This window comes from Lissotriton vulgaris, chromosome 10 (genome assembly GCF_964263255.1).
Source record: "Lissotriton vulgaris chromosome 10, aLisVul1.2, whole genome shotgun sequence".
In the NCBI taxonomy this organism is placed as follows: Eukaryota; Metazoa; Chordata; class Amphibia; order Caudata; family Salamandridae; genus Lissotriton; species Lissotriton vulgaris.
Genome location: NC_141698.1, coordinates 1,032,629,224 through 1,032,644,255, shown reverse-complemented (window position 1 = coordinate 1,032,644,255; position 15,032 = coordinate 1,032,629,224). Strand labels below are relative to the sequence as shown.

Here is a 15,032-nt window from a genome sequence, read left to right as displayed (position 1 = left end):
GAAGGCCATCAACGCCCAACTCACCAAATTCATGGAAATAAAACACACCCTGGACCCCTCCAAATCAGGCTTCAGAAGCAACCACAGCACTGAAACTGCACTCCTTGCCGCAAATAACGACATCCACACTCTCCATGACGGAGGCGAAACCACAGTATTCATCCTCCTGGACCGCTCTGCCACCTTCAACACCATCTCCCACCCGATCCTTTGCACTAGACTTTAGGACATCGGCATCTGCGGCAAAGCTTTAGAGTGACTCTGCTCCTTCATCACCGGCCGAACCCAGAGTCAAGCTCCCACCATTCTCCTCTGATCTATTGAGATCAGCGGCAGAGTTTCCCAGGGCTCTTCAACACCTACATTGTCCCGCATGCATGAACCACAGACTCAACATAGTCTCCTCTGCCGACGACACACAGCTGATTCGCTCCCTCACCGACGAACCTAAAGCCATTAAGAACAATTTTCACAACGGGATGAAGGCAGTAACCATCTGGATGAAAGAGAGATGGCTCAAAAGCAACTCCAACAACATCGAAGTCCACATCCTGGGCACCGCCCCTCCACCTTGGACGACTCCTGGTGGCCAGCAGCGCTTGGAATCCCCCCACACCCACTGACCACACATGTAACCTCAGCATCATCCTCAACTCCTGGCTCTTAGTGAACTGCCAAATCAATGCCGTCTCATCCTCCTGCTTCCAGATGCTCCGCAAGATCTTCAAGTGGATCCTTATCGAATCTAGGAGAACGAGCACCTAGGTGCTTGTCATCAGCAAGCTCAACTATGGCAACGCTCTCTACGCCAGAGCCATCGAAAAACTCCAAAGAAACTGCAGCGCATACAGAACGCCTCCACCAGACTTATCCTGGATGTCATTCCCTACTGCAGACATATTTCCAGTAACCCGCGAGACCTTCACTGGATCCCGAAAACAAAAGATTCACCTTCAAGCTCCTCCAGCATGCCTACAAAGCCCTCACAACACCTGACCTGCATACCTCAACCACTGCCTCTTCTTCTACACACCCACCAGACTTCTACGCTCAGCCCAACTGGCACAGGCCACTGTCCAACAGATCCGCAAGACCTCGGCTATAGGAAGATCCTTCTCCTATCTCGCAGCAAAGACCTGGAACTTCCTGCCTCTGCTTTTCAGGCAATCAGCATCACTGCCTCCATTCAGGAAGGATTGCTGAACCTCCACCCTCCAGTGTCTTTAGACCCTAATGGGTGATTTGTCACACTTTACAAAAACCCGGATTGATTGACAGTTCAATCAATGCCAACAGAAGCTCACAACTCCACTGTCACCTCAGAGCGAAAACAAGCTGCTGTGCTGCATTTGGTCATATAAAGTACTGAGTACAGGACCAATAAAGCAAAAACTGGATTGAAAACGGATTCCTGCAATGCGCTGCTGGAGCCACTGAAAAGAAATCCATGGACAGCATGTACTGGTCCAAAGACCACTAGAATAGTTCTGAGAACTGTTGCAGGCAGGACACGCCCTGCCCTAACTTTATTTGTATAGCATGAACGCATTTGCAATGCAATAGGTCTCGCATTTGCGAGAGTTTAAGCTACTGCCATTGTAAATGACAATGCCTTTTATTTATCGTTTTTTTTAAAGCAACATATAAATAAAAAAAGGCATTACCATTTACAAAGCCAATAGCGCAAACTCTAGTAAATGCGAGACCGTTGCATTGCACATGCTTGTTTAAAATTGTAGCTTATTATTTTTGAGGCTTGAAATGTATATAAAGTTATAACAGCATTTTTAACTGTGCGTTTAATGTTTTGGGCCCGTTCTAAACAATGCAAAAACAGGGTCCGGTGTGAAGTAAAGTTATTCCCAACCCAATATTCACAAGTTTTACAATAGAAACCATCATGATAAGAAGTACAGCAAGCATAGACCACAAAAGGACCGGTCTGCCTACCTTGTCTGTGATGTGTCGGCTGAGAAGGACCCAGACTGCAGCGCCACCTTGTGGGCACTTGACCTCCAGTCTGTACTGGGGATTGTTCGCCAGGCTGTAAGCATCTTTCACTGGGCCTTGCTTTGCGTCCCACGTGCTAGAAACAGGCAAACGAATATTTTTTTTTTATTGTAATAGCATCGAGAGCTTTAAACTCATTAAAATACCATACAGTATTAATTATAGTACAGATCAGAAATACACTAATTTTACTACTACACATACACAATTCTAGGAAGCCGATATGATGTCGGAACAACTCTCCCAGCGCTACTTAATTATCCAGAGCCAACATGAAAGGAACAGTAACAAGGGGCACAACTCAAGTAGAACAGCAGGCTCTCGAGGAACAAAAATGGAAATAACAACGAACAGTGAAATACTGGTTGGCAGCAGAAGAGGATGCAGGGGTTTGATGTTTTTAATCGTATTCGCAAACCAGCAAGGGCTAATTCTACACCGACTGGTCTTCGAACAGGTGTGCAATGTGCGATGCGACCTTTGTACAAGGAGGTTACAACCAAACTGCTCATTCGCAGGACGACGAAAACCACCTGACATCAAATGATTCATTTGCAACTCATATGAATGCGGGGATGGTGGCCCGCAGGGGCCAGACGACCTCCATCCCTTCGTTCGCATTCTCCACAAAAATTGGGAGGGGGAGGGGAGCATGTCATTCAAAAAGAGATGAGTTATTTAAAAAAAACTTTTTGGGAAGACATCATTGGGAATATGCAATAGTCTCAGAGACTGCTGTGCGCTCCCCAAGATACGTAACACGATTCACAAATGGCAAGGTATCGCCCGGGGCAGCTTCCGCGCTTTGCAAATCAGAAATCACCTCAACTTAGGCGTCCTTTTCGGAGCCTTCGTTTACAAAAGCAAATGCGTCACAAAACACGTCATTGCTTCGTGACTCAGGCAGGAGGAGACGCCCCTTTCACGAGCCCTACCTAATTGCAATTCAGAATGAGTTGCAGAAAACCTTTTGCGAGTCAAAAATATCTTTCTTACTTGCAAACAGGCTTAGTCCTCAAATACAAATATTATATTTTGCAGCTGAAAACCCTCGGAGTCTGCGAACCGCAGATGCTGCAACCATAAAGTGACTTATACACGAGGTGAGTGGTAAGCAGGTGCACTTTACTGGATCCTTCAGGGGCTACATGACTCATAAAAACGGGCAAGACCACTGACTCACTGTCAGTGAAATTGCTCTCCCACCCTCGCAGCTCATCTTTAAGTGAGGCCTGCCCCTGCACTCTCGAGTGTTGGTGATCGAGGCCATTCTCCACCCGCATGTTTACCTGCGCCTTATACCTGGTGGTCCAGTGGACCTCTGTCTCCTTTCTCTTGCTCCACCTTGTACTCTTTTTTCCACTCGTTTTTCTACCCTCAATTTTAGCCTCCTTTCTGCACTTTTCTACATTTCTGCACTCTTCTGCTTGATTTTCACTTTACTCCCCATCTCCTTTATTCCTCCCTTTCGCTCCTTTCGCGCCCGCTTCCACATCGCTGGTGCCCCCGCAGCCCCCCCAGCACAACCAGCCCTCACCGATCCCTACTTAATGGCGGCCGCGTGCCGCTGGCACACCAAAGGCAAGCTCATCTGAGCCCATCAGCAACCCGACCGCGACCAGCGCCAGGAACCCTGGATCGCTGCACCGCCAACTTTACGACCCAGCGGCACTCCACGCTCTCAACCCAGGCCGCAACAACTGTAAGCTAGCCTCACCAGCCGACACCCAGGGACCAGTGTGCCTTCACCGCTGCCGGCACACCTGCAGCACAGCCAAGACCACGGACCCAGTGGAACCCCCCCTGCAAGAACACAACCGAACCGAAGACCCTGCAGTGCATTCTCCTCAATGTCCGATCCCTCCACAAACACGCCACCGAAATCTGGGACCTCCTTGACAGCACCACCCCGGACGTAGCATTCTTTACTGAAACCTGGACCAACACCACCTCGGGATAGCCATTGTCATTCCCCAAGGATGCAGGATCTCCAGGAAGCACTGCCCCACCCGCCCGGGAGGAGGCATTGCAATCGTCCACAAATCCCCCCTCCGCCTGAGCACACTCCCCGACGGGCCCACAGACCTGATGGAACACCTTCACTTAAAGATACTGGCCAACCCTACCTCCACCCTTTGAGGAACCCTCATCTATTAACCCCCTGCACCCAGCAGTCTTTTCACCAACTCAATCACCCCACATGCCATCGCGTCCACCAAGTACACCCTTCCAACTCGACAACCAACTGGACCCTAACACCACATCCCTCCTGGACAACCTCCATAACATTGGACTCCACCAGATCGTGACCGAAACCCACTCAGCAGGACACACCCTCGACCCCCTCTTCACAACGGGAAACTCCATCATCTTCAGCCACACCACGAACTCCCATGGACTGACCTTCGATGTGTCCACTTCATCTTCAGAACAGCCACAGACGCCAGCACCTGCTCCCACGAAGAAACTGGATCAGAATCACAGACGACCAGCTAACCTCATCACTCAGCAAATCCACCCCAACCGTTGCGGAAAACGATGACCCACAACACCGCAGCCCGTACCCTGCACAGATGGATCTCCAGCAGCGCCAACACCATAGCCCACTCAAGAAAAAAAACACCCACGTCAAGAAAGCTAAATGATTTACCACCAAACTTCGAGAGTCCAGAAGCATTTGCCGCTGCCTCGAAAAGGCCTGGAGGAACACCAAATCCACAGAAGCCCACAAGAACTTCAGAGCCGCCACCAATGCTCACCACCAACTCATCAGAGTAACGAGGAAAAAAGCGATTGAAGACAGAATCTCCACACATGCACACAACAGCAAAGAACTCTTCAACATCATCAAGGAGTTTCCCCAACCCACCAGCGAGTCCACCAACACCACTCCCTCACAAGACCTCTGCGACAAACTCAGCACCTTTTTCCACCACAAAATCAAGAGCATCTATGACAACATCGACGAAGACAACCAACACACTGAACCCTCACCAACCACCACGACACCCGGAAGCTAACGATTGGCAACTGGACAGCCCTCACCACCAAAAACACACTGAAGACGATGAAGTCAGTCCACTCCGGGGCCCCCAAGTATCCCTGCCTCACAACATTTTCAACAGAGCCGCCGACACCATCGCACCCATGCTCTGCCACACCATCAACTGCACCCTGGCAACCGACTCATTCCCATACGACTGGAAACACTCCAAGATCAACCCTCTACTGAAGAAACCCTCCGCGGACCCCACCAATCTCAAAAACTACAGACCCATCTCCTTTCCTAGCAAAAGTAATTGAGAAACCTATCAACGGCCAACTCGCCACATTCATCGAAGAGCACAACATCCTCGACTTCTCTCATTCCGGCTTCAGAAAAAAACGCAGTACAGAAACCGCCCTCCTCGCCGCAACAGACAACATCCGCACCCTACTGGACAAAGGAGAAACAGCAGCCCTCATCCTACTTGACCTCTCAGCGATGTCCGACACAGACTCCACGAAGCAGGGATCCAAGACAAGGCATTCCACTGGATCCAATCCTTCCTCTCCAGCAGAACGCAGCGGGTCAGACTCCCCCCTTTCCTCTCGTACCCTACACCTACCGAGTCCCCCAGGGGTCCTCCCTCAGCCCTACGCTCTTCAACATCTACATGGCTCCGCTCACCCCTATCGTCAGAACTTACGGACACAACATTGTGTCATACGCAGACGACATCCAACTCATCCTCTCCCTATCAAACAAACCCAACACCGCCAGACACAACTTTCGATAAGGCACTGAAGCAGTCACCAAATGAATGAAAAACAGCTGCCTACAACTAAACACCAACAAAACGGAAGTACTCATTATGGACACAACGCCTGAAACGACACCTGGTGGCCCCCCGCCCTCGGAAGCCCGCCAACCCCCCAGACCACGCACGCAACCTGGAAATCATCCTTGACTCAGAGCTCAAAATGGACCGCCAGATCAACTCTGTCTTGTCCTCCTGCTTCCACACCCTCCACCTTCTACATAGGACCTTAAAATGGATCCCCCTCAAACACAGAAAGACCGCCACTCGCTCCCTGGCCACCAGCAGACTCAACTACGGCAACACTCTATGCTGGAATAAACAAAAACCTCACCCGCAAGCTACAGAACATCCAAAGCACAGCCGCCAGACTGATCCTCAACCTGCCAAGACACTGCCACATCTCCCAGCATCTGCGCACACTCCACTGGCTCCCCATCGAAGCTAGAGTCATCTTCAAGATGCTAACCCACGCTCACAAGGCCCTCCACAACACTGGACCAGCATACCTGAACAGCCAACTCAAATTCCACGCACCCCAAAGGACCCTACGATCAGCCCAGCTCTCCTACGCAGTGGTCCCCCGAACCAAAAAAAACAGATCGGGAGGCCGCTCCTCCTCCTTCCTCGTGGCCAGAGCCTGGAATGACCTTCCACTCCACCGCAGACAGACATCGCTCCCAATCTTCTCAAGAAACCTAAAAACCTAGCGCTTCGACAGACCCTCTCCTTGATGGACTGGAACCTGCAAATCCCCCCCTACCCAAGGGCCTTGAGACCCTTATGGGCGAGTAGTCGCGCTTAACCCCTTCAGTGCTGATGACAAAGCCAGCTCGTCATGGGCTTTACCTGCCCTGTGCTTATGACGAGCTGGCTTTGTCATGTAAAGTGGGATTTACTAAATTGCAGCACCCAGGGGGAAAACCCATAGCAGCCAAGGTGTTAACAAACACCTGATTGATTGAGTTATAGCATGGCAGATCCAATGCAGATTTAAACTCACTCCCAAAGGCACAGCGCGCCAGGGCCTCTGTTTTAGTGGAGAAGCGTGGCATAGGCAGTGCCAGGAGGTTTAAAAAAAAGATAATAAAACTAGTTATCATTTTTTCCCCCACTGGCACTACCGAGCGGCCAGAGTCCAGAGCGCAGAGGGCCATTACCTTTGGTGATAGCAGACTAAGAAGGGGGGAGGAGAGTTGCATACTGTCAGTGTGCATGTCCAATTAACCGGCACTCCTAGGCTGGTCAAACCGGCACGCGCACCTAGGTTTCAGTTGGGTTGGAGAAACACCACAGGCTCCCAGGCACTGTCTGAGCGGCAAACCAGGCCGCTCAGATCAATCCTGCTGCTGCTCTCATGCTAGGTTTAGCATGAGATCAGCACCGGACTAGGTGGGCAGTCTGGGAGCTTTGCACAGGGAGTGAGGAAGAATCTGGACTCCGGCAGTGCCAGGTAAGTCCCTTTTTTATTTTTAATTGATTATTCCTTCCCTCGTGTTACCCCACCACTTGGTTTCAGTTGCAGCTGCTGCACCCATTGTCACTCATATTGTCACTCACTAGCCATGCACTTTCACAAAGTAACCGAAGATGTGGACTAGGACAGACATCGACACTAGGTTGAGAAAAAAACGATATAGGGAAATAAAGAAACTGGGGCAATGGGGAAACAGGCAGTGTGACAGGAAAGCACAGGCTGGACGACGCAAAATGGGACCAGAGGAGCACAGGACAATGGGACCTCAAGTAGGGAGGAGCACAGTGAGACATGGGCACTGGAGGAAGGCTAGCTATCTCGAGGAGGGCAATGCAAAACTACAGCAACTGGGCAATCCTTAAGACAAGCAGTGCTTGTTGTTCCTGGAACTATACGGGAGAGTTACAAAGTTGGATATGGGACTTTAGAAGGTATGCAACTATCCTTCCATTGTGTAGTAAAAGTAACATGTTAGCACAGCAGTCAAAGGTTTATATCCAACACCTGCAGTCCTCTGGTTAACATTCTATAGGGCAAATCTACAAAGCGGATACTTGTGTATTCCAAAGGGTAATCATGGCAAGTGTGCTGTGTGTCAGGGCAAATGGAGAAGTCAGCGTGCTCTGTGTGCACTTGCACAGGGCTTTCACTTAGAGTCCTGTGAGTGCAGCAACTATGGGGCACGGGGGCCATAGAGCCTTGAGCAGAGGGGACCTCAGCACTGGGACGAAGGGACAACATAGATCTCTCAGCGAGGGACTGGGCATAGGTGAAAATGGTGGTTAGCCAACAGATTGTCCGACATGGAAAGGTGAGACCACATTTGGCAGGAAGTAAGGATACATGTGTAACACCACAAACCTCCGCCACAGCTACCGCCTCCGCCCCCACAGCTACCGCCTCCACCACCACCACCACCACCACGACTGGATCGTGTTACACATGTATCCTTTTTCCTGCCAGATGTGGTCTCACCTTTCCATGTCTGACAATTCTAAGACTTCAGGTGCCAAATCGCTAGTATGTGGGTCTTGTGGTTGGGATGGAGCAGTTGTCCATACATCCCCATGAAAGACTTCTTACATCCAGGCTGTTCTGTTGGTATCATGGACATCTCCAGGAGGAGGAAGTACCCTGCTTGATGCACCCAAATTGGATGTGTGAAAATGAGCACAAGTCAACCTTACATCATTTTCACACTACACACAGAATCCCTGGATGCGAGGAAGAAGTGTATACAATTATCCCTGACCAGTGTGTCCACAGCACATTCCCCAAAGACTGAGAATCTGGAAGTGAAGCTTTGGTGATGGCGAACAGATGTGTGCTGTGAAGTATCCATGTAGAATGTGCGAGTTGACCTTCAATTTGTGTACCTATCTGCTTGAATCGACAAAGTTATTGTCCATTCCTACATCTGCAAGTGAATGTGATATTGTTACAACCAATGCCAAAGTGTTGAGCTATGCTAGGCAGGTGAGAGATGTGTGTACCCCAGTCATTCTGAATGCAATACATGGTGGTCTGGTTTTCGGTTAGAATTAAGACCAGCGTGGTCCAACACGCTTTGAAGGCTAGTTGAAATGCCTATAATTCCAACACATCAAAGTGGTGCAGATGCTCCTAAGGGGGTTAATGGACCCGAATTGTCAACCCTATCATGTGTGCATCCCATCTCATGAGGGATGCATTTATTGTGATGGTCACCTTCGGTTCTGGGTCTAGAAATCATCTACCCAGTAAAACATTTAATCTAAACCACTATAGTAATTTGTGCTACTCTGTATCAACACTAGATCCAGCCCTAGTGTACTGGGACTATTGTGTGGGTTAATATTCCTACAACGGGTGCATGTGCAGTTGCGCTTTGGGAAGCATTGCTTTGAACTGGCACCTCGAATCTCATGTCCTGGATGAATTCGGAGAGTGAAAGTAGGTGTCAAGAGGCTTTGCTGTGTAGTCTCCATGCTGGTCTTTTTGAAATGGGTGGTAATAATATAGAAGTTGATTGACAGTAAATCGATCATGGCAAGGAGAGTTCCGTCTTCCTTGAGGATATGGAAATACAATGAGTGCACCTCTTGTCCTCACTGCAGTACAGCAACGGTCTCTACAGCCAATTTGAGTAAGGATGTCACCTTTTCCAATAGCAGCAGAGATACAGGTTGCTGGTTTGTGATGCCCAAGTGGATGATTTGGGGCTTCATATGGAATTCAAAACAATGAATGTCTTTGGGTTATGGTGAAAAGTAACAAGTTTATGGCCTCCTACTGTGTAAAATAAAAACTTAGACTTCCCCTGATTTATGTTTTGTGGTGGAGGCACATGTGGAAAGTCACTGCTTTGCTGCTTAGGCACTCTAAAACCGTATGTATCTTTGAATATGGAGTAGCCATTGCTGTAGTAGGAACAGTGAGTGAACTGTCCCTGTTTGGAAATCTGCTGTGTTCCCAGAGGCAAAGGCTATTGCGTGTTGTAAACTTGATGAGAGCTGGCTGTTTCCCCCCTAGTTTAAAGATCTTGTTTGGCCACGGTGAAAAGTAGGTTTCTGCTGTTGGTTTACGACACCCTTAGACTTCACTGTTTACAAATCTGTCTTGATCTTCTCAAGCACCCCATCAACCTCTAGCCTGAAAAGTTACTCCCCATCGAACGTAGAGCGATGAGATGCTACTTGACTGAAATACATAGCCATGTGTGGTTCAAAATGAGGACACGTGCTGATTTATTGGGAGGCTGGGTCAGTGGCATCCAAAGAGCACCTAATGCTAGGGCTGGAGATTATTTTGCTGTACTAGACAATCTCCTAAGACCATTTAGGCAGACATCCGGCAGATGTTGCAATAGTTGCTCCATCTCCTCCCATGGGTGTCTATCACGCTTTGCCAATAGGGCTAAAAAGCGGACAAAAGAATATTTGTGAGGCAGGACCTACGGCTACTCGCTTGCAGGTCGCATGAAGATTTTTGGTTTCTTTATCTGCGAGTGGGGTGTCACCAGTCTCTTGCATGAAAGCGCATTTTCTTGCTCCATGCACACCCTTGATTCTGGGAAAGCATGGTGTCTGATGAAGAGAGGGTCAATTTAAAAATCCTTGAACCTCCTCAACGCATGTTGTGCACTTTAAAAGTACAACTTTTAAACCTAGTCTTAAGCATAGGCAAGTACGGTTTAGTTTTCTTGGTTTAAAAAATAATCTCTACAAGAAAGCCCTTCTCAATTTGGAGAGGAAGATTGTGTTGGTGCTGCCTCTTTGATATCAGTTTGAGATACAATATTTCATCAGATGGAAAAGCCTTTGCAAGATACAGTTTCAATGGTTTCTCATCAAGGGACTCAACCCTAAAAAAGTGCTATGAAATATCCTCATCTTCAAAGTCTACAGGCTCTTGATAGGGAGGAAGTGAATTTGTAGTTATGGCACCCTCTTAAAGGAAGAGTTAGAACACGTTGGCAATGGGGGCGTTGTGCTGGGAAAATAGCTATCTTTTGTAAATATGAAAATCCCTAATTGCAGGCGATACAGCCTCTTCAAATGTAAGCTTGTGCTTTTCTGAAATTGTGAACGATAAGTGCGTGCAGTTTGCACCACAATGTGGCCTGTTTCCAGCTCAATAAAGATGGTCCATTGATGAGCATCAGCAAAGGTGACCTGGGCAGATTAAATGCTCTCTTTATATGCCGGTTTCAGTTCTGAAGTTTTTGTAGGAGTCATTCTTAATGGTATCTAATACTTTTTGAGTCTTCCTAGTGCTGGAGTTTGAAACTCTTCCAGTGGGCAAGATAGGTGTCAGCCCGAATGATGAATTCTAGCCCTTTGTTGAAAATTCTCCTCAATTAACTCGTCACACTGCTTAAGAAATGTTCTTTTGTATGAAGAGTCGAAACGCCAATCCTCGGAGTGTTGGCCTTCAGCAATCTTCAAGGCTGTACCCTGTCTAGAGTTGACCATTTGGGTTGATCCTCAATGCAGAATGTGGAAACCCAATGTGTAGTCTTAGCTGTGGGTACAGGTGGGGGAGGTGTCCCAGACCTTGCTCTCTAGAGATGTGTGTACTTTATTACTGCTGACCTTCTGGCATTCCAGATGGTTTCACCTGATTGGCATAAGTCTCAAAGCAATCAACATGTTCGGTAACAGTAATGCTGGCATACGTTGTAGAGAAATGGTGCAGTGTGCCCACCTTCTACATCTTTGGTAATAAATTGTATTTTTGGATCAAACAGGCACTTTCAACATCGTCCCTTGCTTGAGAGAGGCTCCAGATAGGTGCTGGCCTGAACATAGGAATTTGTTGTTGCAAATGGGACAAAGTGTATAAGGAGTGTTTCCCATCACCTCCTCTCAAAACAGTTCTCCTCATATGACCTTGATTCTTGAACTCAATTTTGTGCTGGACACAGAGCGCTTGATGCCACAATGGAAGTTCTTGATGTGCAGAGTCCTCCGGTGTGTCCTTTCGATGTACAGCTGTTTATGAAGCAGTATGTTTATGTTTATCGATTTATATAGCTCATAGCTGCCCAAGGGCTTCCCAGTGCTGAGAGAATTGGCAGAGGTTGCATAGAGGATTACGGGCGGAGCCATGTTTTGAGCCTTTTTCTGAACGCCAATTCATCAGTTAGCATACGTGTTTCCCTAGACATGGAGTTCCATAGTCCCGGGGCCAGATGCGAAAAGGATCTACCGCTGCATCTGGCTCTCTATATTCTGGTCTGTTTCATAAGCAGATCTGTGTAGAATCTAAGGTGCCTTCCTGGGATGTAGTGGGTGACAAATTTTTAAATTAAAGTCGGGCCTTTATCATTCATGGCTCTATGAGCAATGTAGAGTGATTTGAACTCTATTCTGGCCTTTATTGGGAGCCAGTGTAGTGTGTTCAGGGCTGGCCTAGCTGACTGCTGTCTAGGGATGCGGAGTAAAATCCTAGCTGCTGCATTTTGTGCCACTTGTAATCTGTTTATGACGTATTTGGCTGCGCCAAAATACAGGGAGTTGCCATAGTCCAGCTGTGACAGTACTAGGGCCTGTATCACAGTTCTCCGAGTGGTTTCAGGAATGAGCGCTAGGATCTTCCGTAGCATTCACAGTGCTCCGATGCATGAGCCTGATATTTTTCAAGCTTTAGTCTCCATGGACAGGTTTTAGTCCATCCAAATTCCCAGATTCTTTTCCTCTGTCTTTGGGACCAGGCTATCTCCCAGTTCTGGAGGCCAGCAAATGTGTTTCTTGGGACCTCTTTATTACCCAAGAACATGAGCTCTGTTTTGCCTCCGTTCAATTTTAGGCACCCATTGTTCATCCAGTCTGCAACTTGCATCATGCATGGTGCCAGGTTGTGGTGTCTAGATTGGGGGCCCTCCGCCACAGATAGTATCAGCTGGGTGTCATCGGCGTATGACACTATTGACAATCTAAATTGCTGCACGATCTCTGCTAGTGGTAGCATATATAGATTGAATAGTGTCGGGCTTAGTGCGGAGCCCAGTTCAATAACAAATCCAAATCCAATGGCAGAAAAGAACAATCTGAGAAGACGTTTTTATACTAGTGCATTGTGGGTTCAGGGGAAGTACCAAGAGTCACTTCAAAAACTTCTTTGAAGAAAAACAAGCTGTATTTTCCAAACCCAATACCAGATTGCAGGAGTGTGCAAAGCATATGATCTACAGTAATACATTCTGCAAACACACTTTTTTGGGAGAGAAAAGCATCATGAACGTCAATTCACCAAAAGGTCAGGGGTAGCGGAAATGACATCACATGCCCCTTGACCTTCACTTTCATACACACACTTACAAAAAACACACATATACACACTCTCACATAAACACTCTCACCTGCACACATGCACACAACATACACCTAAAAGCATTTTTTACTTACGTCTGCGGCCAGGGAGCGTCATATTCCAGCGAATTGAGTTCCATTTTTATTACACTAGTAGTGAATGATACTATGCTAGTGTAATAAAAAAAAAACTGACAAAAAAACAAGGAGATTGGAGCCCCAAACGATGTCCATAAGGACGAGCTGACCCTGTATTCCTGACACTGATTTTGCTACCTCTGGGGCCAAGGGTCACAAATTCAGTTCCAGTGGCGCCAGTGACCAGGGGGTCAGAGCTACGACACCTGGCGACCCCTAAATGATGTCCATGGGAGGTATTAATCCGCTCTTTCTGTTTTTACCACATCCTTCTCCCTTGTTCTTCCCGCTCTCTTGCCATAGTTCTCTCTTTTTGTATAGACTTTTTCTCATTCCACTCCCTACTTTCCTCTCTCAGTGAAGTTGAAAAGAAAAATGCCTTTTTATATTTTTGCTGTCTAATCAACTGGTACATGGTTAACATATAACTGTTCTTATATTTTTCCACTGGCACGTTTAACTAGTATGTCAACACACAGGTTGCTACTTTTGAAAATGTATAGGAATGACATTTGTGAATATGCTAAGATGCCACACATGCCCTCAGGGCCCTCATTAGTAAGAAACAAACTCATTGTAAACATCAAAGAACATTCCTTCACCGTGTCAATAAAGAAAGTGCACCCGTTCTGATTATGTTATAAATCTTTGCCAGGATTTGATACCCTTGCCTTTAGGATTCCTTTCAGGGATATACATTAAAGGCCCTGTTTTATCTGGGTGGGTTAGTTGGCTGGAAACCATCTTCTGAATGCAGTAATATATACTTCATATTGAGACTTGTGTACCCTTGACAAGTAGCTGGGTAAAGGGTCCCTTCTCCTCTATCATAACTTTTTAAGACTTCACTGCAATTTCACTTGGCATAGCAGCATATATCAAATACACTTTAGTTATTATGGGTGTCTCAGCCTGCTTTTTAAACAATCTCACTTACAACATGTATGCAACTAAACAAGTTTTAGCAAAAGTGATTTGACACATAACAAAGGAACAAACTGAGATATAGGCAGCAACCGCAACAGCAAGCTTTCTAAGTTGTTTGGGAAGGCCGTGCCGTGCAGTGCATTCATGGGAGACATTTTGCTAGATTAAGGTAAATGCTTGAGTGTGAAGTACTGTCTTTTATTACTCTCAATCTGAGAAATTCACAGGGACCCATCCAGATTGTGTATCCTATTTATAGTCTTTCATGATAGTTAGTGCATCCCTCATCTATTGCTCTTTATAGACTAAATGGATCACATTCTATTAGTTTCTCATCTCGAATGTGGTGTTTGGGAATATAAAGGTTTTGTTTGAGCTTTTCTTCATTTGCCACCAGTGCGATTATCTCAGAGATCTTAAAAAGGAGAAAAAAGGAATTAACTCTTAAATCAGTGAGAAAGAGAAAAAGCTGGAAGGTCGAATAACAGAACCCAACTAGTAATCAAAGAATAGGGACTGAAAAAAGAAGGCAAGCTCTAGTAGGCCACTTTTAACTCTAAAATCAATGGGACTTGGATTACAGAGGCTCCAGAGACCTTTGTGACCCACAAAACGAATCAAAGAACACACATGGAGCCCAAGCACAGTATGTTTCAGTGGAATGCAGAGCTAAAAGTCTAGCTTTTAAGGGCAGCTCTTTTCGTCCCAGAAGAAACTTAAAAAAAAAAGATAAGGTTGAGATCCACAATTTAATGCATAAAACCACAAATTCACTTCCAGGTTGTGATTTTAACAAGAGCTTAAATAAATCCGCAAAGTGTGCCCATGGTCACACCCATCTTCCCCTTTCAAGGAGTAAAGAGACCAACTCCTCTAACAACATGCAAG

At 46.9% G+C, this 15,032-nt stretch overlaps 1 protein-coding gene across 3 annotated transcripts in view; it reads right to left on the bottom strand.

Annotated features, from left to right (window-relative positions):
• CAPN7 (calpain 7) overlaps nt 1-15,032 on the bottom strand; it is a 291,586-nt gene that overhangs the window by 134,750 nt on the left and 141,804 nt on the right. For all 3 annotated transcript variants that reach the window (XM_086942071.1, XM_086942073.1, XM_086942072.1), the window contains exon 15: nt 1,951-2,086. In XM_086942071.1, the coding sequence (XP_086798197.1) occupies nt 1,951-2,086 (136 nt within the window). The remainder of the gene's footprint in view (nt 1-1,950; nt 2,087-15,032) is intronic.